This window comes from Artemia sp. Qi Xiang Cuo, chromosome 12 (assembly GCF_049724085.1).
Source record: "Artemia sp. Qi Xiang Cuo chromosome 12, ASM4972408v1, whole genome shotgun sequence".
NCBI classification, from domain to species: Eukaryota; Metazoa; Arthropoda; class Branchiopoda; order Anostraca; family Artemiidae; genus Artemia; species Artemia sp. Qi Xiang Cuo.
Window position 1 is genome coordinate 14,360,427 of NC_142805.1, and position 26,882 is coordinate 14,387,308.

The window sequence follows — 26,882 nt, forward strand, 5'->3', positions numbered from 1 at the left end:
TGTTATTCCAGAGATAATTTATTAGATTGTGGAATCAGCCGTCTTAGTTTGGAATTAAATAAAAAAAAACATGTTTTTTTTAACTGAAAGTAAGGAACGACGTTATAATTTAAAACGAACAGAAATTATTCCGTATATGAAAGGGGCTGTGCCCGTCTCCACGCCTCGCACAGTACGCTAAAGTTTTTATTTAAAAAAAAAAATAGTTGTGAGAAATTCAAAATTTATCGTAAATAACGCTGCGTTTCGGCGGGCACAGCCCCTTTCATATACGGAATCATTTCTGTTCGTTTTAAGTTTTAACGTCGTTCCTTACTTTCAGTTAATAAAACTTGTTTTTTTTTTATTTAATTTTTGAACGTTTTTGGATTAATACAGGTTTTGATTTTGGCTCACCGTACACGTATAATCAAAACAAAATTTGCATATTAGTTTTACTTTTATTTGGTTAAATGGCTTTCTCGAAACTTGTTTAATTTTATTTACGAACGTTTTTATTAGTAATAAATATACGTAACTTACGAATTAACTTACGTAACGAACTTACGTTTCATATTCATATATTTTTAAAAAGTATATTAGGGGGTTCACCCCCTATTCAATACTTCGCTCTTTAAGCCAAAGTTCGAATTTTGTTCCAATTCTTTAAAAATAATCCCTTACTCAGAAAGGCCGTTAATTAGAATAATAAATAGCTCTTACGAAAGTACTAAGAAATATTTGACTTAAAGAGTGAGGTATTGACTAGTGGGTGAACCCAATCATGTACGTAATATTTTCTGTTCGTTTTAAGTTTTGATGTTGCTCTTTACTTTCAGTTGAAAAATTTGTTTATTATTTATTTAATTTCTGATCTTTTTTTAAATAATGCTGGGAAATCTGGCGCCCCCTTCATAGCAATGTTCCTTCCCCAAGGAAACTACCTTCATGGAAAGATCCTCCCACATTACACAAAACTTCCCACATGGCATTGAGAAATGCCTATCTCAAAATTTTGATTGGGTGACTTTGGGGAAAAAATGAGCGTGGGAGGGAGCCTAGTTGCCATCCATTTTTTGGCTCACTTAAAAAGTGCACTAGAACTTTTAATTTCCGTTCGAATGAGCCCTTCCACGGTATTCTAGGACCACTGGGTCGATACGATCACCCCTGGAAAAAAAAATAATAAAAATAAACACGCATCCGTGATCTTCCTTTTGGCAAAAAATGCAGAATTCCATATTTTTGTAGATAGGAGCTTAAAACCTCTACAATGGGGTTCTCGGATACGCTGAATATGATGGTGTGATTTTCATAAAGGTTCTATAAATTTTAGGGGGTATTTCCCCCTTTTATCGAAAATCAGCCAAATGTTCTCAGGCGCGTAACTTTTGATGGGTAGGACTAAACTTGTTGAAACTTATATATTTGAAATCATTATTAAAATCTGATTCTTTTGATGTATCTATTGGTATCAAAATCCCGTTTTCTAGAGTTTCGGTTACCATTGAGCTGGGTTGCTCCTTACCTACAGTTCATTACCACGAACCTTTTGATCAGAAACAGTTCCCAAAAAGGAGAGCTATTCAAAACAGTACCTTAGATATTTTTGTCTAGTAATTCGGATTGCTTTGCTTTTAGAAGTCGAAATAGACAAACCTAATGCTTTTGAGAAGTGAGAGATTTTAGCACGAGGTAAAAGTCATTAAGATTTATTTTATTATAACTGTGTAAGGCTAAAACTTTCAAAGCTGAGTTGTGTGCTAAACTAACAATGAGCTAGAAAAATAGAAGTCATTGTAATTTTGAGCGAATTTTACACTATTTTAGTTCTTTTTGTTAAAGTGTCCTTTGACAATGATATGAGCAAACAAGGATGTGGATTACCTGGTATGTCAGGTCCTGCAAGGATGTGTCTAAAAAAAGAAAAGAATTTGACAAGTCAAAATGAGGTGCCGAGTCACATTTATAAATTTGGTGAAAATAATGTGGCAAAATAGGAGGTTTCTCATAATGGAAAAATACCTTTCGACTGTGATGTGATATGTGTAAGAAATGTTTTACTTCAAGTGCCGGTTTATCTGGTCATCGCCGAACTCATACTGGAGATAAACCTTTTGAATGTGATATTTGCGAGAAAAAGTTCTGTGAAAAATCCAACCTCTCTAAACATCAAAGAACTCATACTGGAGAAAAACCCTTCAAATGTGATAGATGTCAGAAGTGTTTTATTTCAGTTTACGGTTTATCTTGTCATCAGAGAACTCATACTGGAAAAAAACCTTTTGAGTGTAATATATGTAAGAAAGGTTTTTTTTCAAGTGCCAGTTTATCCCATCATCATGGAACTCATACGGGAGAAAAACCATTTGTCTTTCTTATATGCGAGAAAACATTCCCCGCAAAAGTCCTTCTAATTATTCACCAAAGAACTCATATGGGATTCACACCTTTTGAATTTGATATATGCAAGAAATGTTTTTATTCAATTGCCAGATTATTTTATCATCAAAGAATTAATATTGGAGAAAAAGCTTTTAAATGTGATACATTCAAGAGAAGTTTTACATCAAGTAAGGAGACATCTTGTCATCTAAGAAGCCATACTGAGGGAAAACCCAGTGTTTAAGGCTGTTATATGTATATTAAAATGTTCATATTTGATTTATCAAAGAATTCATATTACAGAAGTTTTTTTATCAGCAATCCATAAGAAAACCTTACGGATAGCAATTTTATTGCAATTCTTTCTTTGTTAAGCTTTTTGTATATATTTTCTGTATTGTATATATGTTTTTCTTATATTTAACAGCTTGCTTTCTATTGGTAGTTGACTAAAGGCATGAACTTTATTCCTACATAAAATAAGAAAACAACTTATTTTCATTAACACGGGTGAATCCATTGGGCAAATTTAGGGGTGTTTTTTTTTCTGATCGGCTGAAATGTGTTTTGATTTGGTAAAAATTATATTGGTTGATATTTTGTAGTTTGCACACATGAACAAATATTTTAAGGAAGGATTGTCTGTGTTCAGTATGAAATTTGTTATGAAAAAGTCTTATTAATATTCTTTTCCGGGGGTATGCAGAACTAAGTTCCGTAAATGCTAATTTGTTTTACTCATCTTATTGCATGGTTTGTTTAGTGCCTTGCTCCTTACTATAGTGACAGCAGAATGTAGTTAGTGTTAGAAAATCTATACAAAAAAGGTCCCAAGGCAAATATCACTCTATCATAACTTAGAAAAAATCATCCTCTCTCTATATCCCAAAAAACAACACCATAGAGAAAAATAATCTTCAATTATTTTAAGTTCTTTATCTGTTCATTTATATATTTTCTAACCTGAAATATTGTACTTTTTGAAGTCGTCTTCAATTAGTCACCTATTTAAAATACTTTGTTCAGCCTTTTATCTGATAATATTGCTCCCAAATATTTAACTTTTTCACAGAGTGAGAGAGGCTTTGAGCACAAATTCCTTAAGCCATGTTTCAATAGGTTTTGGGAGTGAATTTCATATTAAAGCTGTAATGAAGATACCCAGTATTCAAAAGAAGACCCACAGTTGAAATGCTGGGACTGTAGAGTTCTGCCTTACTTAAAATTGAGCATTAAATCCTAAAAGATAGCTTCTGTAACACTGTCAACTAAGATACCAGTATACTAAAAGTGTTGTCAGGTAATAATTGAGTCTGAAAAGCTTAAGGAATGTTATTTTGTGATAGTTTAACTTTGATTTTACTTTTGAACAGGAGCTATGTCTGACTTCTTTTCGATAATTAACGTTTGCAATCATTATGATTTGAATATTTAAGCTCTTGGAAATTGTTGTTTCCCCTCTCTTACACCCATCTTACCGCTCTAGGGTGGGTGGGGGTGGAGCAGAGATAAACCAGAGGAAATCCTTAATTACGACTGGACCATAACCAAAAGTTATATTTTTAGAAGATAAGTGTTTTGTATTCTCTCTTATTTATCATTATGGACCCAAAATGTCTTTTTCAACCAAATTCTATCTGAAGTTTATTATTAGAATTGATGTTGTGCTCATTTTTGCAGTTTTGAGAATGGGATATCAAAGGTCGCACTAGGTCAACCGTTCTTTTTAATCAAATTAATTAGTTACAGTTTATTAAATTTGATTATGATAATATCACAAGGCTAGTCAAGTTTTACGCATAAGAGTGATTGTGCCCTGGTTACACATCCAGTCTGATGACTGGATACACATATAGTTTTTGGGTTTAACTCTGCTTCTCCCCTGAATCTGAACTTGCGTTCCAATAGACATACAACACTTTGAAAGTTTCAATTCAATCTGTCTAGCAGTTCATGAGAAATGGCTGAGGTGCATTGCGTGTTTTGATTTACTCAGCTAAGCGTGACATTTCCAGACAATAGCCTAGCTTTAGGAAATTTTGTATGTCTTTGCGTAGTGAACGATCCCTAAAAGCTCATTGCTGATAGACAAACAAAACATAATTGCCATTTAGCTATTAAAAAAATAGTTACAAATATTGTAACATGACAGCAAAGAGTATTTTTAAACCCAGAACTTATTTCGAATAGAACGAGGCTTGTATAAGATATGGAAATACCCATACTGTTAGGCTTCACTGCTGTTAAGCAAGGTAATTGCTATTATGGGCAATTAGCTTGTCTCTTTTATTACCTTAAAGGGATACTAAATATCGTCATTTCCAGACAAATTAATTACAAAAAAAAAACTTTCTGAAAACGAAGTTTTTTAAAAAAAAAGTAAAGGCCATATTAAAGTTAAGATTAGAAGATATAAAAGTCTAGAATAATTCAAACTCAAAATGACTAGAAATTACTATGGAAGAAAAATTGAAACCCAAAAACAAACTGAAATGAAGTAAACAGTCATAGTAAAAAAACATCCAACAGGTACTACTATAAATGAATAAATAAATCTTAAAACAAATAAAGCTTAAATTGAATATGCAAATCAATTTTAAAAAAAAAAAAAAAATTTTTCCTATTGAAGTATAAATGAAATTCAAACCAAACATAAATTAGATAAACCATCATATCAAACAAACATACAACAGGTACTAAGATAAATCAATAAATAAATCTAAAAACGGTTAAAAGTAAATTGAACGTGCAAATCAAGCCTAAAATGAACAAAAATCTCTACAAAGGGTACTACCTCCTTCCCTAACTGTAAAAGTCTAAAACTTACTGCATCATTGGAGCTTTACTGAAAACGAATTATATTACAAGTATTATCTTTTGTATATATTGCATCATTGAAAATAAACATAAAAATTACAGTACAATTTAATTTTGAACTGAGGAGCTTTCAGCAATTATCATCATTATGTATTGAATATTCAGTTTTATTTTATTAGTTTTTTTTCTAAGGCTGATCAAGAAAAATATAGTTTTACAAAAAAAGAGTTTGGATACTGGCCTTTTCCCTAACTGTAAAAGTCTAAAACCTGCTGCATCATTGGCACCTGACCAAAAACGAATTATATTACAAATATTTTCTTTTCCAGTTATTACAGCGTTGAAAATGAAAATTAAGTTACAGTGAAATACAATCTTTAACTGGTGAGTTTTCAACAATGAATATCATTATACATCAATTATATATGTTCAGTTTGATTTTATTAGTTCTTTTCAAAACTTTTAAAGAAACATATAGTATACAGTAAAGTGCCAATGACGCAGTAGGTTTTAGACTCTTACAGATAGGGAATGAGGCAGTACTCAAACTTTTCTTTGTAGAGATTTTGTTCATTTTAAGCTTGATTTGCAATATTCAATTTTTATTTTGATTTTTTTTTTATTTATTTATTTATGTTAGCACCTTTGGTATGTTTGTTGGCTATGGTTGTTTATTTAGTGTGTGTTCGTTTTGGGTTTCATTTAAAACTTCGATAGCAAAAGATTTCTCCTCATTTTAAGCAGGATCTTCATATTCAATTTCAGCTTTACTCGTTTTAAGATTTGTTTATTCAAAAAGTACTAATATACTTTTTGCATGTTTCTTGCTATGACTGTCTATATTTGGGTTTATGTTTTTGGGGGTTTCATTTGTTCTCTAATAGTAATTTCTGGTTGTTACGGTTTGAATTATTGTATGTTTTTATTTGTTCTTGTCGTAAGTTTAGTATCGCCTTTACTTTTCTTTGAGAAACTTTTTTTTAATTAGTTTTTGTTTGATTTTGGTTGCCAAATTTTCAAGTTTTTTAAAATTCCCTTTTTCCAATTTTTTTTATATATATATTCAGATATTCAAATATTTAAAAATACATGATAGTATTCCAATGAGTAATTTGGTTTTAGATTTTTTGGGGGGAGGGGGGGGGGGTAGGGCCAGGGCTCAGCTCCTGTAATTTTTGGACTAAAGCATCGTTAATAATTTATTTGGTTAGGAGCCTGGAGGGCTGAGAATCAGCTTCCATATGTTTTGGCATAAAACATTGTTTATATTTTTTGGAGGAAGGAGGACTTAGCCATGGAGGGAGGGTAAGTGGTTAGCTCCCATAATTTCTTAGACAAAAATTTTTTAATAACTTTTTGGTATGGGGTCAGGCCATGGAGGGAGGGCAAGGGGTCAGCTCCCATGATTTTTGGAACAAAACGTCGTTAATAAGTTTTTTTGGTGGGAGGGAGTCGGGCCTTCGAGTACGGGCCAAAGGTCAGATCCGATGATTTTTGGAATAAAATGTCGTTAATAAGCTATTTTTGGCAGAGGGAGGATTAGGAGTCAGTTCTACGGTTAAAAAAATATCGGTAACAAGTTGGTGCTAATTGGGGGGGGGGAGATTTCAACCCCGGAGTTTTGTTATATGATATTTGGTCTATTTTGAACAAAATAGTTATCTAAAAAATTCGATAGGATGCATTTGGGCAAAAAAGGGGCAGAGGAGAGGACTAACTGTCCTCTGGTTCGTTTGGACTCTTAAAAAAGGAACTAGAACTTTCCGTTTTCAATCCATTAAGTCCCCTCAAAGTTTCTACGTTCAGCCCTTCCATGAAAAACCTTATATCCCCCCGGGGTATAACTTAAATCACTTGTCTCCTGGATGCTGGGGGTTGTGTAAACCCTGGAGTTTTTTTTATAGGATCTTTGGTCTATTTTTAACAAAATGACTATCTCAAAAATTCAATCAGATGCATTTGGTGAAAAGAGGGTGTTTTGAGGGGGAGGGATAGTTGCCATCCGGTTACTTTTGATTCTGAAAAAGGGAACTAGAAATTTCAATTTTTAATCTTTTGAACTCCCTCCGAGGTTTGTACGACCACCTCTTCCATAAAACCCTATATGCCCCTGGGCATAAATTACAACTCTCCCCTGAGCCCTCCTGCATTGGGGGGAGGGGAGCTGGTTGCCCCGCCCCCCTTAGGAGATACAGAACCAAACATGCCCTCTTTTATTAATGAAAAACAAACCTTACATGCTATCACTGGAAAACTTGTATAAGTGGCAGCCCTGGTTCAGGGCTTCTTGGGTGTTTGTAAACCCCTGAGGTATGGTTGTTTGACTTTTGGACTATTTTGAACGAAATGGCTATCTCAATATTTTTATCGGAAGCATTTTGGGATAGATGGGCGTGAGGAGGGGCTGGTTATCCTCCGGTAAGTTTAGACTCTTAAAAAGCAAATTCTGAACTTTGAGTTTCCAATCCAATTGGCCTCCTTCAAACTTTATACTATTACCTCTTCCATAAAAACCTTATATGACAACAATAGGCAATTAGCAGAATTAATAGTACTTGCCCCAGGGGATGAGGTAATGTTAACTCCGGAGGCATAGTTTTTCGCCTGTTGACTACTTTCAACAAAATAGCCATCTTAAAATTTTGATCGGGTCCATTTGAGGGAAAAGGTGTAAAGGGGGCTGGTCCCACTCTGATCTCATTTGACTCTTAAAAGGGAACAAAAACTTTCAATTTCCAATCAAATGAGCCAGTTTTGGGAAAATGACTTCAACTCTATGAGGTTTGATCGTAGGCTATGTTTTGATTTAAGTAAATCCTATTTCTACTTCAAATTCAACTAAATCTTGATTAATTTCAATAGAAATCTAGATGCCTTCTGATGTAGTCTAGCTGCCTTCATTATTTGAAGACAGTCTTTATTATATGACGTTAAATAAAAAATGACAATGAATTGAACAAACACACATATATACACATGTCCTGCTCGTGGAAGGATATTAGGGCATCGGGTTTGATGCAGGGGTGGGGGTGGGCCTGGCTGTAAACACCCATCACCCATTTTTTGGGAGGGGGGGGCATGACGGGAAGGCCCGGGGTCAGCTCTCATGATTTTTGGAATAAAATAACGTTAATGATATTGCTAAAATATTGCTAATAATAAATAATGATATCGCTATCTAAAATAATAATTAAACCATGTAACACAATTACCAAAACAATCCAAAATTCCTTGGTGATAAAAATTACAAACATTTCCAAGCGTTGCTACGAAACTTGGTTTGATGGTTATTTAGAAAACTCTTTATCTCATTATTGATGGTTATTTAAAAACTTTTTTTTTAAACCTTGTAATTTGCATTTTGCGTCTTTTAATTTGTTTCATTTAAAGTCAATTTCTGACTCTTGATATAATCAGCCTTATTTCAAACAACAGTTCATATAATTATCCAGTAACCTTATCGCAGATCATTTCTGGTCTTCGTTCTCGGTGCGAACAAAATGCTCCTCCCACTTCTTCGTGCAGTTATTAATAGCGGGTTTCCACTTGTTTCCGATTGTTTCGCGTCTGAATTGTCTACCCATGAAAAGATCTGACGCTGCTTATGTTTCTACGTTCTCTGGAGCACTCGCACTCCGGTCCGGGTTTTTATAATGGGTGAGATAGGGAATGATCATACTGGATAATTATATGAACTGTGCTTCAAAAAAACTGAACTTTCGTCAGGATTTCAGGCTTTTTTTAAGTTCCTAAAAAATCATATTATAAAATACATTAAAAATCAAATTAAATAGCAGTTATTTTAGTAAATCAGCTTTCATTTTCAATAATTTTTGAGTCGTATATTATTCAAAATTTGTTTCATTGTTGCCTATTGAAGCTCCTGGGACAGGGATAAATCGTGACAGGATACAAATGTCCAGTTCGTTTATAGTTCTCTTACGACTCAATGTTTTAATGCTAGATAACAATCTGATATAATTTCCTAGTAAAGATTTAACTCTGTCAATCTTCGAAGTACATTTTGGAAATATGCTATGTATGGTTGATTGATTGATCGATTGATTGATTTTTTTTTTGGTAAAAAATTGGTCTAAAATTTGAAACAAGATCAGTTTCCCAGTTTGAAAAGAAAGTCTAGATCCTTCCCGAGGAAAAAGGCTGATTAATATTATAATTCTGCCTCAGTGAATGGATAGATCTGAAACTAATGAGCTTATTGATATAAATATCTTTTCTAAACTTTTTACTATTAACATAACACAAAATAATAGTCAGTTTTTTTGCTATTCTGCATTGTCACCTGAGTGGTGAGTCACTAATCAGCTTGAAATGCTATGTTTTTCTGACTAGGCAGTTTTTTTTCTAAATGAGTCTTAAGTTTTTTGTTACTATAGGTGGTTGGCTCCTTACTAGGAAGACCTATTGGCTCAACCTTGATGAAGAAACTTTTTGACACAACCTATAATAATTGGCCATTATCCTCATTATCCAAATCTGATGCTCTTCATCTTTTGTATACAGTTATGAAGTGACGAGATGCTGAGAGGATCAATTTACCTTTACACATCCATGAACTAACTTAAACTTACTTAAACTTAAAAAAAACTTTTTTAATGCTGATCAATGGTCCGCGCTACGTAGGTACCAATCCCAGGATTCAATGCCTTCGGCCGAGAGTGCACTGTGTGGTTGGGGGCAAATCATCCAACGCTTCCTATGTTTTTCCCACAGATTTTCTCAGATGCCCATTTAAAGCTGGGTCAACTCCAGCTGAGCTTACAGAGTCACACCATTGACCCCATCCCAAACCAAACGGTAAAAAAAATACGTGCCAGCGGCCTGATTTTATTTGAGTGTGATGAGCATATATCCTCAAATGACGATAAAGATATTTTTGGAAGTACACATTCTATGCTATTTATTGAAAATGAAGCCAATCTTTTTGCTGTTTCTTCTGGCATATCTGGAGATTTTAAACTCAATGCTGACCATCTTAAACTGGAGTCAAACATTGACCTAGATGAAGGTACGCTTTAGACATCCTCATCTTCTGTATTTTTGTGTGTCCAAAATGAGAAGATGTATCTTAAACGTTCCTTTAAATTGCGGCGCAGCCTGAAAGATAGGTGTTTATTGCATCAGTGTGGATTGGTTGCTTTTGAAAAAAATATTTAGTAAACAATAATCCCAGCTGGTTTTGATAATCGAGACATAGAATATTGTATCCAAATAAACCCCTGAATAAAATGGCAAACTTAGTTTTATTTGAAACTTTTTAACCGCAGATTCAGGTTATTTTGTCCTAAATCTCTTTTGTACTACGTACCAACCAGCCTTTAAAAATTAGATTAGTACAACATCAAGAATCTGAAACAATGATTCAAAGCTACAAATTTCACCTCGACTCTAACTGAACCCTTTTTAAATTTCTTTTACTTTTATTGTGTTCTAAAATGTCTGTTTTGATATTAGGGACCATGATATTTAAATAAGTTTTTAGGGAGACCATTGAAATTAAAATAACTTATGCAAAAATCTGGCTTTGAATAGAGACGCTGGTCAATTTGGCTTAAACTAAATTTACAATTTTCTACAGTCAAATATAGTAAATTTCGTTTCTCCCAGTACTTTTGACTTCTGTTTACCAGATCTAGGAAACCAAAGAAATTTGTATTTTTAACCGCTTTTAAAAATATAAGATCATTAAACAATATTTAATTAATTTGTTGTTTTGTATAAATTTCAACATTTTATTGATATTATTTTAGTTTATCTGCTGAAAACTGTCACTGTATATTTGACCGAAATATCCAGATTTTTGTTGATGTTTTACTATTAAATAACAAAATCTGGTGCTGTTGAACAGTTAATTGAACATCATGGAAAGGTAGTGTGGTCTTCGAAACTACCTACCTCAAGGAGGATTTTAAAATCTTCTTCTATATCTTTACAAGGTCTTTAGATTTTACTAGAAAATTTACTTTTTTGAATTTCCTGGAATACTTTTATGGATTATTGGATGATCCTAGATATTTTCCAAAAACATCTGCAATCTGAAAATAATCAATATTATACTAGTAATAATGGCGTCTTTTTAGGGTCATTATTATCAATCTGTAGATTGTGCCTTCCAAATCATGTGAAAGGGAGCAATTAATCCGAGTACATAAAGAAATAAGCCTCTTGAGATTTTGCGTGTTTAGGGTGCTAGATGAAATTTTAAGAAGGCTGAGTCGCTAAGCTAAGGAATAACTGAAGATAAAAAGGTGACGTGAAGCAAACAAAAGATAGAAAAGCTTTAAAGAACAGGGGGCGAAATCTGCAAAACAAGATTAGAATATTGGAAGCGACAGTGATGACAGTGGTGAAGTAGGGTTCTTAAGTATGGGTGCTCCGAAAAGCGGATGAAGATTTGCTGCAAGTTTTTCAGGAAAATTGCCTACAGATTGTTCTGGGTACCTGGTTGACTGACCGTATGTAACACAATAGGCTGTATGAAAACTGTGGATCAGTCCCACTTTCTAAGGTGGTAACGAGAGAAAGGTTGAGATGGCTAAGGCACGTTCTGCAGATGGAGGATGACATATTGCCGAAGATTGTCCTTTTTGGCCAACCGTCTCGGGCTAAACAGAAAGCAGGTCGTCCACGGTTGGGGTAGGAGGATGTCAAAAAGACTAATTTAAGGGAGATTGGAACTCCCTGGGAGGGTGTAAAGAGGGAGGCTTTGAATAGATTGGGATGGAGGAGGATTGTGTGTAGCTGTGTTGGCCTCAGGCAGCTAGGTGCTGCGGTGAGCTGTTAGTGGTAGTAGTTTTAAATGATGTATGGATTTGCAATTGAAGGCAGTAATTTTCCAGTCTCCTAGGATCTTGATCCATTGGATTACATTCAAGAATCACATGTTTAGTGTTCCCGGATGTCTGAGAGAAATTTCTGCATATGGGGTGTGGTGGAAAATCTATTTAAAAAGATCACTATTAACTAAAATAGTTCCTGCTTTTAGGTTAAGATAGAGCATGAAAGGATATTAGCTTATAAAGGACATTAAAATCCTTAGAATTCAAAGGACAAGGAACGATTCTTGTTTGAGCTCAAACAAAATCTCTAAAACCCATAGTCCTTACATTTCTTGGCGGGGAGGGGGGGAGGTATCTGCTGCCTTATTTGCAAGATTTTCTGCCATTTCATTATATATGATATGTTTACGGCTAGGTATATGATTGAATGCAATAGAATATCTGGTTGATAACAGCAAACCGATCTTTTAGCGTATACCTTGAAAGTCGTGATCATCAGCATTATAATTTAATTGACTTAGAAGATGAATTGATGGAAGAGAATCTGACAGGAACTGGATGTTGTTTGAAGAAATATCCAGACCAATTAAAGTATTTATTGCGAGTCGTACTGTAAATAATTCGGCAGAAAGTAGTGATGATACACTCAGAAAAATATTCAGATTTAGGTTTTGGATAGAGGCAGCTGCAACAGCTTTTGAATCTAACAGAACCCTCAGTATAGACATACATATGAATAGGTAAATGGATATTCACATAATATTCAAAGGTTGCCTTAACTTCTTGGGCTGAATGACAATATTTATTCTTTAGCAGCATGCCCGTATGTCACTCAACGGGAGGCATCTCCCACGGTGGGGAATTCACAAAGGAGAAAGTATCCATCCACTGAAAAGACCAGTCCCAAATCTCTTTTAGATAAAATTCCATAAAGATGAGACTAAATTTATAGTGGGTGCTTTATTAAAGGTTTTTTAGTATTCAAAATGTTGATTAACTTATGCTTGTATTCTGGTGAAATGGCTTCTTTTCTGAAGCAGAGTTCTTTCCTGCAGTTGGTTGATCCCTGACAGGTTTCTTATTTTAGTAATTGGGGTGTGCTAAAAAAAAAGTCTCATAGCAATACGGACTGCTGATTCAGGATATGAGGAACTATTGACAAAACAATGAATGCCATATTCCATCTTCGGACTTACATAAACTTAAACAAAATCAGTCATTCCTTCTAGTGATGGACTTAAATTAAAATTAGCAAAATGTTATAGTAGAGCTAGTTTCTGGATAGTGTTATTCCAGAGATAATTTATTAGATTGAGGAATCAGCCGTCTTAGTTTGGAATTGAATAAAAAAAACAATTTTTTTTAAGTGAAAGTAAGGAACAACGTTAAAATTTAAATCGAACAGAAATTATTACGTATATTAAAGGGGCTGTCCCCTTCGCAACACCTCGCTCTTTACGCTAAAGTTTTTTATTTAAAAAAAAATAGAGTTGTGAGAAAGTCAAACTTTAGCGTAAAGACCGAGGCGTTGAGAAGAGGACAGTCCCTTTCATATACGAAATCATTTTTGTTCGTTTTAAGTTTTAACGTCGTTCCTTACTTTCAGTTAATAAAACTGGTTTTTTTTTATTTAATTTTTGAACGTTTTTGGAACGTTTTGGAAATAGCTCTTATGAAAGTACTAAAAAATCTTTGACTTAAAGAGTGAGGTATTGACTAGGGGCTGAACCCAATCATATACGTAATATTTTCTGCTCGTTTTAAGTTTTGATGTTGCTCTTTACTTCCAGCTGAAAAACTTGTTTTTTTTTATTTAATTTCTGATCTTTTTTTAAATAATGCTGCGAAATCTGGCGCCCCCTTCATAGCAATGTCCCTACCTCCATGAAAACTTCCTTCATGGAAAGATCCTCTCACATTACACAAAACTTCCCACATGGCATTGAGAAATGCCTATCTCACAATTTTGATTGGGTGACTTGGGGAAAAATGAGCGTGGGAGGGGGCCTAGTTGCCATCCATTTTTTGGGTCATTTAAAAAGGGCACTAGAGCTTTTAATTTCCGTTCCAAGGAGCCCTTCCAGAGTATTCAAGGACCACTGGGTCGATACGATCACCCCTGGAAAAAAAAAAAAATAAACACGCATCCGTGATCTTTCTTCTGACAAAAATTGCAAAATTCCACATTTTTGCAGATAGGAGCTTGAAACCTCTACAATAGGGTTCTCTGATACGCTGAATATGATGGTGTGATTTTCATAAAGGTTCTATAAATTTTAGGGGTTCTTTCCCCCTTTTATCGAAAATCAGATAAATGTTCTCAGGCGTCTAACTTTTGATTGGTAGGACTAAACTTGTTGAAACTTATATATTTGAAATCATTATTAAAATCTGATTCTTTTGATGTATCTATTGGTATCAAAATCCCGTTTTCTAGAGTTTCGGTTACCATTGAGCTGGGTTGCTCCTTACCTACAGTTCGTTACCACGAACTGTTGATCAGAAACAGTTCCCAATAAGGAGAGCTATTCAAAACAATACCTTAGATATTTTTGTCTATTAATTCGGATTGCTTTGCTTTTAGAAGTCGAAATAGACAAACCTAACGCTTTTGAGAAGTGAGAGAATTGTGTCACGAGGTAAAAGTCATTAAGATTTATTTTAATATAACTGTGTAAGGCTAAAACTTTCAGAGCTGAGTTGTGTGCTAAACTTACAATGAGCTAGAAAAATAGAAGTCATTGTAATTTCGAGAGAATTTTACACTATTTTAGTTCTTTTTGTTGCAGTGTCCTTTGACAATGATATGAGCAAACAAGGATATGGATTACCTGGTATGTCAGGTCCTGCAAGGATATGTCTAAAAAAAGAAAAGAATTTGACAAGTCAAAATGAGGTGCCAAGTCACATTTATAAATTTGGTGAAAATAATGTGGCAAAACAGGAGGTTTCTCATAATGGAAAAATACCTTTCGACTGTGATTTGATATATGTAAGAAATGTTTTACTTCAAGCACCGGTTTAATTGGTCATCACCGAACTCATACTGGAGATAAACCTTTTGAATGTGATATTTGCGAGAAAAAGTTCTGTGACAAATCCAACCTCTCTAAACATCAAAGAACTCATACTGGAGAAAAACCCTTCAAATGTGATAGATGTCAGAAGTGTTTTATTTCAATTTACGGATTATCATGTCATCAGAGAACTCATACTGGAAAAAAACATTTTGAATGTGATATATGCAGGAAATGTTTTTCTTCAAGTGCCAGTTTATCCCATCATCATAGAACTCATACGGGAGAAAAACCATTTGTCTTTCTTATATGCGAGAAAACATTCCCCGCAAAAGTCCTCCTAATTATTCACCAAAGAACTCATATGGGATTCACACCTTTTGAATTTGATATATGCAAGAAATGTTTTTCTTCAAGTGCCAGCTTATTGGATCATCAAAGAACTAATATTGGAGAAAAAGCTTTTAAATGTGATACATTCAAGAAATGTTTTACATCAAGTAAGGAGACATCTTGTCATCTAAGAAGCCATACTGAGGGAAAACTCAGTGTTTAAGGCTGTTATATGTATATTAAAATGTTCATATTTGATTTATCAAAGAATTCATATTACAGAAGTTTTTGTCTCAGCAATCCATAAGAAAACCTTACGGATTGCAATTTTATTGCAATTCTTTCTTTGTTAAGCTTTTTGTATATATTTTCTGTATTGTATATATGTTTTTCTTATATTTAACAGCTTGCTTTCTATTGGTAGTTGACTAAAGGCATGAAATTTATTCCTACATAAAATAAGAAAACAACTTATTTTCACTAACACGGGTAAATCCATTGAGCAAATTTAGGGGTGTTTTTTTTTTTGCTGATCGGGGGAAATATGTTTTGATTTGATAAAAATTATATTGGTTGATATTTTGTAGTTTACACGCATTAACAAATATTTTAAGGAAGGATTGTTCGTGTTCAGTATGAAATTTGTAATGAAAAAGTCTCATTGATATTCTTTTCCGGGGGGTATGCAGAACTAAGTTCCGTAAATGCTTATTTGTTTTACTCAACTTATTGCATGGTTTGTTTAGTGTCTTGCTCCTTGCTAGAGTGACAGCAGAATGTTAGGGTTAGAAAATCTATTCAAATAGGTCAATGATAAGTTTTTTTTAATAATAATAAAAAGTTTTCTCAAAAACCGAATAAGACCATACAAAGAAGGTCCCAAGGTAAATATCACTCTATCATAACTTAGAAAAAATTATCATCTCTCTATATCCCAAAAAAAACATCATAGAGAAAAACAACCTTCAATTATTCTAGTTCCTTTATCTGTTCATTTATATATTTTCTAACCTGAAAGATTGTACTTTTTGAAGTCGTCTTCAATTAGTCACCTATTTAAAATACTTTGTCCAGCCTTTTATGTGATAATATTGCTCCCAAATATTTAACTTTTTCACAGAGTGAGAGAGGCTTTGAGCACAAATTCCTTAAGCCATGTTTCAATAGGTTTTGGGAGTGAATTTCATATTAAAGCTGTAATGAAGATACCCACTATTCAGAAGAAGACCCACAGTTGAAATGCTGGGAATGTAAGGTTCTCCTTAATTAAAAATTGAGTATTAAATCCTAAAAAATAGCTTCTGTAACACTGTCAACTAAGATACCAGTATACTAAAAGTGTTGTCAGGTGATAATTGAGTCTGAAAAGCTTAAGGAATGTTATTTTGTGATAGTTTAACTTTGATTTTACTTTTGAACAGGAGCTATGTCTGACTTCTTTTCGATAATTAACGTTTGCAATCATTATGACGTGAATATATAAGCTCTTGGAAAATGTTGTTTCCCCTCTCTTTCAACCATCTTCAAGCTCTGGGGTGGGTGGGGGGTGGAGCAGAGATAAACCAGAGGAAATCCTTAATTACGACTGGACCATAACCAAAAGTTATATTTTTAGAAGATAAGTGTTTTGTATTCTCTCTTATTTATCATTATGGACCCAAAATGTCTTTTTCAACCAAATTCTATCTGAAGTTTATTATTAGAATTGATGTTGTGCTCATTTTTGCAGTTTCGAGAATGAAATATCAAAGGTCGCACTAGGTCAACCGTTCATGTTAATCAAATTAATTAGTTACAGTTTATTAAATTTGATTATGATAATATCACAAGGCTAGTCAAGTTTTACGCATAAGAGGAATTGTGCCCTGGTTACACATCCAGTCTGATGACGGGATGCACACATAGTTTTGGGTTTAACTCTGCTTCTCCCCTGAATCTGAACTTGCGGTCCAATGGACATACAACACTCTTTGAAAGTTTCAATTCAATCTGTCTAGCAGTTCATGAGAAATGGCTGAGGTGCATTGCGTGTTTTGATTTACTCAGCTAAGCGTGACATTTCCAGACAATAGCCTAGCTTTAGGAAATTTTGTATGTCTTTGCGTAGTGAACGATCCCTAAAAGCTCATTGCTGATAGACAAACAAAAAATAATTGTCATTTATCTATTAAAAAAATAGTTACAAATATTGTAACATGACAGCAAAGAGTATTTTTAAACCCAGAACTTATTTCGAATAGAACGAGGCTATCCCCTCCTCAACCCTTCCCATTTGCGGTTGTATAAAATCAGAGGGTGCTTGTTTAACTATAAATTGAGAGTTTTAGTGTCTGCTTTAAAATTCAAGAGTGACCAGCTCCTGACACTCACGTCTATAACCCATCCCTATAGTAGAAAATGTAAATAAATATGCGTCCCAGTATATCAAAACCCCCCAGAGGACCCTTGTTCAAAGCCTTAAATTACGTTAACTTCGATTGTTTGCGGAAATTTATTATAGCGGAAAAAAGGTGATGCGAGTTTGGTCTTGGGAGTTCAATGGTGTGAAGTTTTCAGGTATTATTTTTTTGACCAAAACAATTAATCAACATTTTTCTGCGGGAAGGGGGAGGGGCTAAGAGGCCCCAAAAACTTATTTTCCTAAATCAATTTGAAATTTGGACCAAGGGATTCATGCACAAAAAAATCATTCAAAGGATTTATTAGATTGAAGTTGTTCCCCCTCTAACAAAGAAGTCTAAAAAAGAGGCCAAATTTTTTGGTTGACCTGAAACTTATTGAACCTTGAGCTACGTAGACCCCAGTGAAGAAGGAACATCTAAAAAAGAATATAGCTTATGGTTTGCCCTCGAAATACAGTACCTGGACACTTCATCAGTACCTGGAATCAAATATCCTTCTAGGCGATCGCCAATATGGATTCTGCCGGAAACGCTCAACATTAGACTGCCTAGTGGCCCAGTATCAGGAGTGGATAAAACTACTGGCAATGGGATACGACATCAGGCTACTATCCTTCGACATTGCGAAAGCTTTTGACAGAGTATGGCACCGTGGCCTGCTAAAGAAACTCTATGTGTATGGTGTTCGTGGATGTCTGTTAAAAGTGACTGAGAGCTTTCTTTACGATCATTCACTGCGGGTTGTTCTTGACGGGTTTATTTCCCGCGAATATCCAGTGAAAGCAGGGGTACCCCAGGGCAGTTTCTTGGGACCTACGCTCTTCCTTATCTACATAAACGACATGGGAGACAACAACGCAAACCCTCTGCATCACTTTGCCGACGATACCACGACACACTCAGCCGTCCCTAAACACGAAGACCCAACACAAGCCTCCCTTTCCCTGCAGATGGATCTTTTGAAAATTGAAAAGTGGTCTGATGCATGGATGATCAACTTCAATGCATCGAAAACAAAGGAGCTTTTAATTACCCGATCAAAGGTGCCACGTGAACACCGCAGTTTCATCTTCAAAAATGAAGCTATAAAGAGAGTCGACGAGCTTCCTCTACTGGGGATTCATTTCTCCCCCGATCTCTCTTGGAACAACCACCTTGATCGGGTGAGAACCTCCTGCGCAAGAAGGCTGGGAGTTACTCTTTGCTGCAAAAACCTTCTTCCATCAAGCTCGATCATCCCGCTCTACAAGTCTTGCATCAGACCCATAGCTGAATATGGATGCCCGCTATTTGCTGGTGCTTCAAAAACGCTGTTGGCACTACTTCAGAAGATCCAAAATAAAGCAAATAGGGCGGGCTGCGCCTCTACACAAGAATTGCTCCAGCCTATAAATGAAAGGTTTGATGTAGCGTCGATGGCTGTTTTCTACAAGTACATGAATTCGCCTCCCTCAGACGAGCTCTCTCGAATTGTGCCCCCCTTTGTCCGGCCGACAAGGCAGACACGAAGGCACACAGCTCGGTCCAATTATCTAAAGGAGGATATTCCGAGTACTTGAGGAACAGCTTCATCCGGCGTTGCACTTCTATCTGGAACGATCTTCCTGGGGATATTATCCCAGCAAATCCCTCTGTTGACACCTTCAAAAGAAGGTTCAATAGACATTTAAAACCTCGAGGCCATTGAAAGAGGTAAATGAATGGCGGCATATCAGGTACTTTGAAGTACCCGGCGCCGTGAATAAACTTTCGATTTCCAATCAAATGAGCCAGTTTTTGGAAAATGACTTCAACTCTATGAGGTTTGATCGTAGGCTATGTTTTGATTTAAGTAAATCCTATTTCTACTTCAAATTCAACTAAATCTTGATTAATTTCAATAGAAATCTAGATGCCTTCTGTTGTAGTCTAGCTGCCTTCATTATTTGAAGACAGTCTTTATTATATGACGTTAAATAAAAAATGACAATGAATTGAACAAACACACATATATACACATGCCCTGCTAGTGGAAGGATATTAGGGCATCGCGTTTGAGGCATGGAAGTGGGTATGACTGGCTGTATACAACCATCACACATTTTTTTTTTTTGGGGGGGGGGTTGGGCCCTGAAGGGAAGGCCAGGGGTCAGCTCTCATGATTTTTGGAATAAAATAACGTTAATGATATTGCTAAAACATTGCTAATAATAAATAATGATATCGCTATCTAAAATAATAATTAAACCATGTAACACAATTACCAAAACAATCCAAAAGTCCTTGGTGATAAAAATTACAAACATTTCAAAGCGTTACCACGAAGCTTTGTTTGATTGTTATTTAGAAAACTCTTTATCTCATTATAGATGGGTATTTAAAAACTTTTTTTTCAAACCTTATAATTTGTATTTTGCGTCCTTTAATTTGTTTCATTTAAAGTCAATTTCTGACTCTTGATATAATCAGCCTTACTTCAAACAACAGCTCATATAATTATCCAATAACCTTATTGCAGATCATTTCTGGTCTTCGTTCTCGGTGCGAACAAAATGCTCCTCCCACTTCTTCGTGCAGTTATTAATAGCGGGTTTCCACTTGTTTCCGATTGTTTCGCGTCTGAATTGTCTACCCATGAAAAGATCTGACGCTGCTTATGTTTCTACGTTCTCTGGAGCACTCGCACCCCGGTCCGGGTTTTTATAATGGGTGAGATAGGGAATGATCATACTGGATAATTATATGAACTGTGCTTCAAAAAAACAGAACTTTCGTCAGGATTTCAGGCTTTTTTTAAGTTTCTAAAAAATCATATTATAAAATACATTAAAAATCAAATTAAATAGCAGTTATTTTAGTAAATCAGCTTTCATTTTCAATAATTTTTGAGTGGTATATTATTCAAAATTTGTTTCATTGTTGCCTACTGAAGCTCCTGGGACAAGGATAAATCGTGACAGGATACAAATGTCCAATTCGTTTATAGTTCTCTAACGACTCAATGTTTTAATGCTAGATAACAATCTGATATAATTTCCTAGTAAAGATTTAACTCTGTCAATCTTCGAAGTACATTTTGGAAATATGCTATGTATGGTTGATTGATTGATCGATTGATTGATTTTTTTTGGTAAAAAATTGGTCTAAAATTTGAAACAAGATCTGTTTCCCAGTTTGCAAAGAAAGTCTAGATCCTTCCCGAGGAAAAAGGCTGATTAATATTATAATTCTGCCTCAGTGAATGGATAGATCTGAAACTAATGAGCTTATTGATATAAATATCTTTTCTAAACTTTTTACTATTAACATAACACAAAATAATAGTCAGTTTTTTTGCTATTCTGCATTGTCACCTGAGTGGTGAGTCACTAATCAGCTTGAAATGCTATGTTTTTCTGACTAGGCAGTTTTTTTTCTAAATGAGTCTTAAGTTTTTTGTTACTATAGGTGGTTGGCTCTTTACTAGGAAGACCTATTGGTTCAACCTTGATGAAGAAACTTTTTGACACAACCTATAATAATTGGCCATTATCCTCATTATCCAAATCTAATGCTCTTCATCTTTTGTATACAGTTATGAAGTGACGAGATGCTGAGAGGATCAATTTACCTTTACACATCCATGAACTAACTTAAACTTACTTAAACTTAAAAAAAACTTTTTTAATGCTGATCAATGGTCCGCGCTACGTAGGTACCAATCCCGGGATTCAATGCCTTCCGCCGGGAGTGCACTGTGTGGTTGGGGGCAAATCATCCAACGCTTCCTATGTTTTTCCCACAGATTTTCTCAGATGCCCATTTAAAGCTGGGTCAACTCCAGCTGAGCTTACAGAGTCACACCATTGACCCCATCCCAAACCAAATGCGACACCAGAACTCGAACCCCTGACTACGGAAAAAAAAATACGTGCCAGCGGCCTGATTTTATTTGAGTGTGATGAGCATATATCCTCAAATGACGATAAAGATATTTTTGGAAGTACACATTCTATGCTATTTATTGAAAATGAAGCCAATCTTTTTGCTGTTTCTTCTGGCATATCTGGAGATTTTAAACTCAATGCTGACCATCTTAAACTGGAGTCAAACATTGACCTAGATGAAGGTACGCTTTAGACATCCTCATCTTCTGTATTTTTGTGTGTCCAAAATGAGAAGATGTATCTTAAACGTTCCTTTAAATTGCGGCGCAGCCTGAAAGATAGGTGTTTATTGCATCAGAGTGGATTAGTTGCTTTTTAAAAAAAATATTTAGTAATCAATAATCCCAGATGGTTTTGATTATCAAGACATAGAATACTGTACCCCAATTAAACCCCTGAATAAAATGGCAAACTTAGTTTTATTTGAAAATTTTAACCACAGCTTCCGATTGGTATGTCTTAAATCTCGTATGTAGGACGTACAAACCATCCTTTAAAAATTATATTAGTAAAACATCAAGAATCTGAAAAAATGATTAAAAGCTACAAATATCACATCGACTCTAACTGAACCCTTTTTAAATTTCTTTTACTTTTATTGTGTTCTAAAATGTCTGTTTTGATATTTAGGGACCATGATATTTAAATAAGTTTTTAGGGAGACCATTGAAATTAAAATAACTTATGCAAAAATCTGGCTTTGAATAGAGACGCTGGTCAATTTGGCTTAAACTAAATTTACAATTTTCTACAGTCAAATATAGTAAATTTCGTTTCTCCCAGTACTTTTGACTTCTGTTTACCAGATCTAGGAAATCAAAGAAATTTGTATCTTTAACCGCTTTTAAAAATATAAGATCATTAAACATTATTTAATTAATTTGTTGTTTTGTATAAATTTCAATGTTTTATTTGTATTATTTTAGTTTATCTGCTGAAAACTGTCACTGTATATTTGACCGAAATATCCAGATTTTTGTTGATGTTTTACTATTAAATAACAAAATCTGTTGTTGTTGAACTGTTAATTGAACATCATGGAAAGGTAGTGTGGTCTTCGAAACTACCTACCTCAAGGAGGATTTTAAAATCTTCTTCTATATCTTTACAAGGTCTTTAGATTTTACAAGAAAATTTACTTTTTTAAATTTTCTGGAATACTTTTATGGATTATTGGATGATCATAGATATTTTCCAAAAACATTTGCATTCTGAAAATAATCAATATTATACTAGTAATAATGGCGTCTTTTTAGGGTCATTATTATCAATCTGTAGATTATGCCTTCCAAATCATGTGAAAGGGAGCAATTAATCCGAGTACATAAAGAAATAAGCCTCTTGAGGTTTTACGTGTTTAGGGTACTAGATGAAATTTTAAGAAGGCTGAGTCGCTAAGCTAAGGAATAAATGAAGATAAAAAGGTGACGTGAAGCAAACAAAAGATTGAAAAGCTTTAAAGAACAGGGGGCGAAATCTGCAAACCAAGATTAGAATATTGGAAGCGACAGTGATGACAGTGGTGAAGTAGGGTTCTTAAGTATGGGTGCTCCGAAAAGCGGATGAAGATTTGCTGCAAGTTTTTCAGGAAAATTGCCTACAGATTGTTCTGGGTACCTGGTTGACTGACCGTATGTAACACAATAGGCTGTATGAAAACTGTGGATCAGTCCCACTTTCTAAGGTGGTAACGAGAGAAAGGTTGAGATGGCTAAGGCACGTTCTGCAGATGGAGGATGACATATTGCCGAAGATTGTCCTTTTTTGCCAACCGTCTCGGGCTAAACAGAAAGCAGGTCGGCCACGGCTGGGGTGGGAGGATGTCAAAAAGACTAATTTAAGGGAGATTGGAACTCCCTGGGAGGGTGTAAAGAGGGAGGCTTTGAATAGATTGGGATTGAGGAGGAGCGTTTGTAGGTGTTGGCCTCAAGCAGCTAGGTGCTGCGGTGAGCTGTTAGTGGTAGTAGTTTAAATGATGTAGGGACTTGCAGTTGACGGCAGTACTTTTCTAGTCTCCTTGGATCTTGATCCATTGGATTACATTCAAGAAAAACATGTTTAGTGGTCCCGGAGGTCTGAGAGCAATTGCTGCATATGGGGTGTTGTGGAAAATCTATTTAAAAAGATCACTATTAACTAAAATAGTTCCTGCTTTTAGGTTAATATAGAGCATGAAAGGATATTAGCTTATAAAGGACATTAAAATCATTAGAATTCAAAGGAGAAAGAACGATTCTTGTTTGAGCTCAAACAAACTCTCTAAATTCTATAGTCCTCACATTTCTTGGGGGGGGGGTATCGGCGGCCTTAGGTGCAAGATTGTCTGCCAGTTCTTTATATATAATATTTTTACGGCTAGGTATATGATTAAATGCAATATAACATCTAGTTGATAATAGCAAACCGATCTTTTAGCGTATACCTTTAAAGTCGTGATCATCAGCATTACAATTTAATTGACTTAGAAGATGAATTGATGGAAGAGGATCTGACAGGAACTATCCAGACCAATTAAAGTATCTATTGCGAGTCGTATTGTAAATAATTCGGCAGAAAGTAGTGATGATACACTCAGAAAAATATTCAGATTTAGGTTTTGGATAGAGGCAGCTGCAACAGCTTTTGAATCTAACAGAACCCTCAGTATAGACATACATATGAATAGGTAAATGGATATTCACATAATATTCAAAGGTTGCCTTAACTTCTTGGGCTGAATGACAATATTTATTCTTTAGCAGCATGCCCGTATGTCACTCAACGGGAGGCATCTCCCACGGTGGGGAATTCAAAAAGGAGAAAGTATCCATCCACTGAGAAGACCAGTCCCAAATCTCTTTTAGATAAAATTCCATAAAGATGAGACTAAATTTATAGGGGATGCTTTATTAAAGGTTTTTTAGTATTCAAAATGTTGATTAACTTATGCTTGTATTCTGGTGAAATGGCTTCTTTTCTGAAGCAGAGTTCTTTCCTGCAGTTGGTTGATCCCTGACAGGTTTCTTATTTTAGTAATTGGGGTGTGCTAAAAAAAAGTCTCATAGCAATACGGACTGCCGATTCAGGATATGAGGAACTATTGACAAAACAATGAATGCCATATTCCATCTTCGGACTTACATAAACTTAAACAAAATCAGTCATTCCTTCTAGTGATAGACTTAAATTAAAATTAGCAAAATGTTATAGTAGAGCTAGTTTCTGGATAGTGTTATTCCAGAGATAATTTATTAGATTGTGGAATCAGCCGTCTTAGTTTGGAATTAAATAAAAAAAACAATTTTTTTTTAAGTGAAAGTAAGGAACGACGTTAAAATTTAAAACGAACAGAAATTATTCCGTATATGAAAGGGGCTGTCCCCTCCGCAACACCTCGCTCTTTACGCTAAAGTTTTTTATTTAAAAAAAAATAGAGTTGTGAGAAAGTCAAACTTTAGCGTAAAGACCGAGGCGTTGAGAAGAGGACAGTCCCTTTCATATACGAAATCATTTTTGTTCGTTTTAAGTTTTAACGTCGTTCCTTACTTTCAGTTAATAAAACTGGTTTTTTTTTATTTAATTTTTGAACGTTTTTGGAACGTTTTGGAAATAGCTCTTATGAAAGTACTAAAAAATCTGTGACTTAAAGAGTGAGGTATTGACTAGGGGCTGAACCCAATCATATACGTAATATTTTCTGCTCGTTTTAAGTTTTGATGTTGCTCTTTACTTCCAGCTGAAAAACTTGTTGTTTTTTTTATTTAATTTCTGATCTTTTTTTAAATAATGCTGCGAAATCTGGCGCCCCCTTCATAGCAATGTCCCTACCTCCATGAAAACTTCCTTCATGGAAAGATCCTCTCACATTACACAAAACTTCCCACATGGCATTGAGAAATGCCTATCTCACAATTTTGATTGGGTGACTTGGGGAAAAATGAGCGTGGGAGGGGGCCTAGTTGCCATCCATTTTTTGGGTCATTTAAAAAGGGCACTAGAGCTTTTAATTTCCGTTCCAATGAGCCCTTCCAGAGTATTCTAGGACCACTGGGTCGATACGATCACCCCTGGAAAAAAAAAAAAAATAAACACGCATCCGTGATCTTTCTTTTGACAAAAAATGAAAAATTCCATATTTTTGCAGATAGGAGCTTGAAACCTCTACAGTAGGGTTCTCTGATACGCTGAATATGATGGTGTGATTTTCATAAAGGTTCTATAAATTTTAGGGGTTCTTTCCCCCTTTTATCGAAAATCAGCCAAATGTTCTCAGGCGTCTAACTTTTGATTGGTAGGACTAAACTTGTTGAAACTTATATATTTGAAATCATTATTAAAATCTGATTCTTTTGATGTATCTATTGGTATCAAAATCCCGTTTTCTAGAGTTTCGGTTACCATTGAGCTGGGTTGCTCCTTACCTACAGTTCGTTACCACGAACTGTTGATCAGAAACAGTTCCCAATAAGGAGAGCTATTCAAAACAATACCTTAGATATTTTTGTCTATTAATTCGGATTGCTTTGCTTTTAGAAGTCGAAATAGACAAACCTAACGCTTTTGAGAAGTGAGAGAATTGTGTCACGAGGTAAAAGTCATTAAGATTTATTTTATTATAACTGTGTAAGGCTAAAACTTTCAAAGCTGAGTTGTGTGCTAAACTAACAATGAGCTAGAAAAATAGAAGTCATTGTAATTTTGAGCGAATTTTACACTATTTTAGTTCTTTTTGTTGCAGTGTCCTTTGACAATGATGTGAGCAAACAAGGATGTGGATTACCTAGTATGTCAGGTCCTGCAAGGATGTGTCTAAAAAAAGAAAAGAATTTGACAAGTCAAAATGAGGTGCCAAGTCAAATTTATAAATTTGGTGAAAATAATGTGGGAAAACAGGAGGTTTCTCATACTGGAAAAACACCTTTCGTCTGTGATTTGATATATGTAAGAAATGTTTTACTTCAAGCACCGGTTTAATTGGTCATCACCGAACTCATACTGGAGATAAACCTTTTGAATGTGATATTTGCGAGAAAAAGTTCTGTGACAAATCTAACCTCTCTAAACATCAAAGAACTCATACTGGAGAAAAACCCTTCAAATGTGATAGATGTCAGAAGTGTTTTATTTCAATTTACGGATTATCATGTCATCAGAGAACTCATACTGGAAAAAACCTTTTGAGTGTAATATATGTAAGAAAGGTTTTTTCTTCAAGTGCCAGTTTATCCCATCATCATGGAACTCATACGGGAGAAAAACCATTTG

General features: G+C 34.8%; 2 protein-coding genes across 2 annotated transcripts in view; both read left to right on the plus strand.

The window, feature by feature from the left end:
* The window catches only part of LOC148945811 (uncharacterized), a 33,010-nt gene extending 17,862 nt beyond the window's left edge, over positions 1-15,148 (plus strand). Inside the window, exons 3-4 of the mRNA XM_089098178.1 lie at positions 10,039-10,210; positions 14,771-15,148. Coding sequence (XP_088954304.1) covers positions 10,039-10,210; positions 14,771-15,006 — 408 coding nt within the window. The 3' untranslated portion in view covers positions 15,007-15,148. The remainder of the gene's footprint in view (positions 1-10,038; positions 10,211-14,770) is intronic.
* A 6,393-nt stretch (positions 15,149-21,541) lies between these two features.
* On the plus strand, positions 21,542-26,591 carry LOC148945812 (uncharacterized). The gene is made up of 2 exons (XM_089098179.1): positions 21,542-21,820; positions 26,356-26,591. Exons 1-2 carry the CDS (start codon positions 21,706-21,708, stop codon positions 26,589-26,591), a joined length of 351 nt encoding a protein of 116 aa, XP_088954305.1. The 5' UTR covers positions 21,542-21,705.
* The last annotated feature ends 291 nt before the right edge of the window (positions 26,592-26,882 follow it).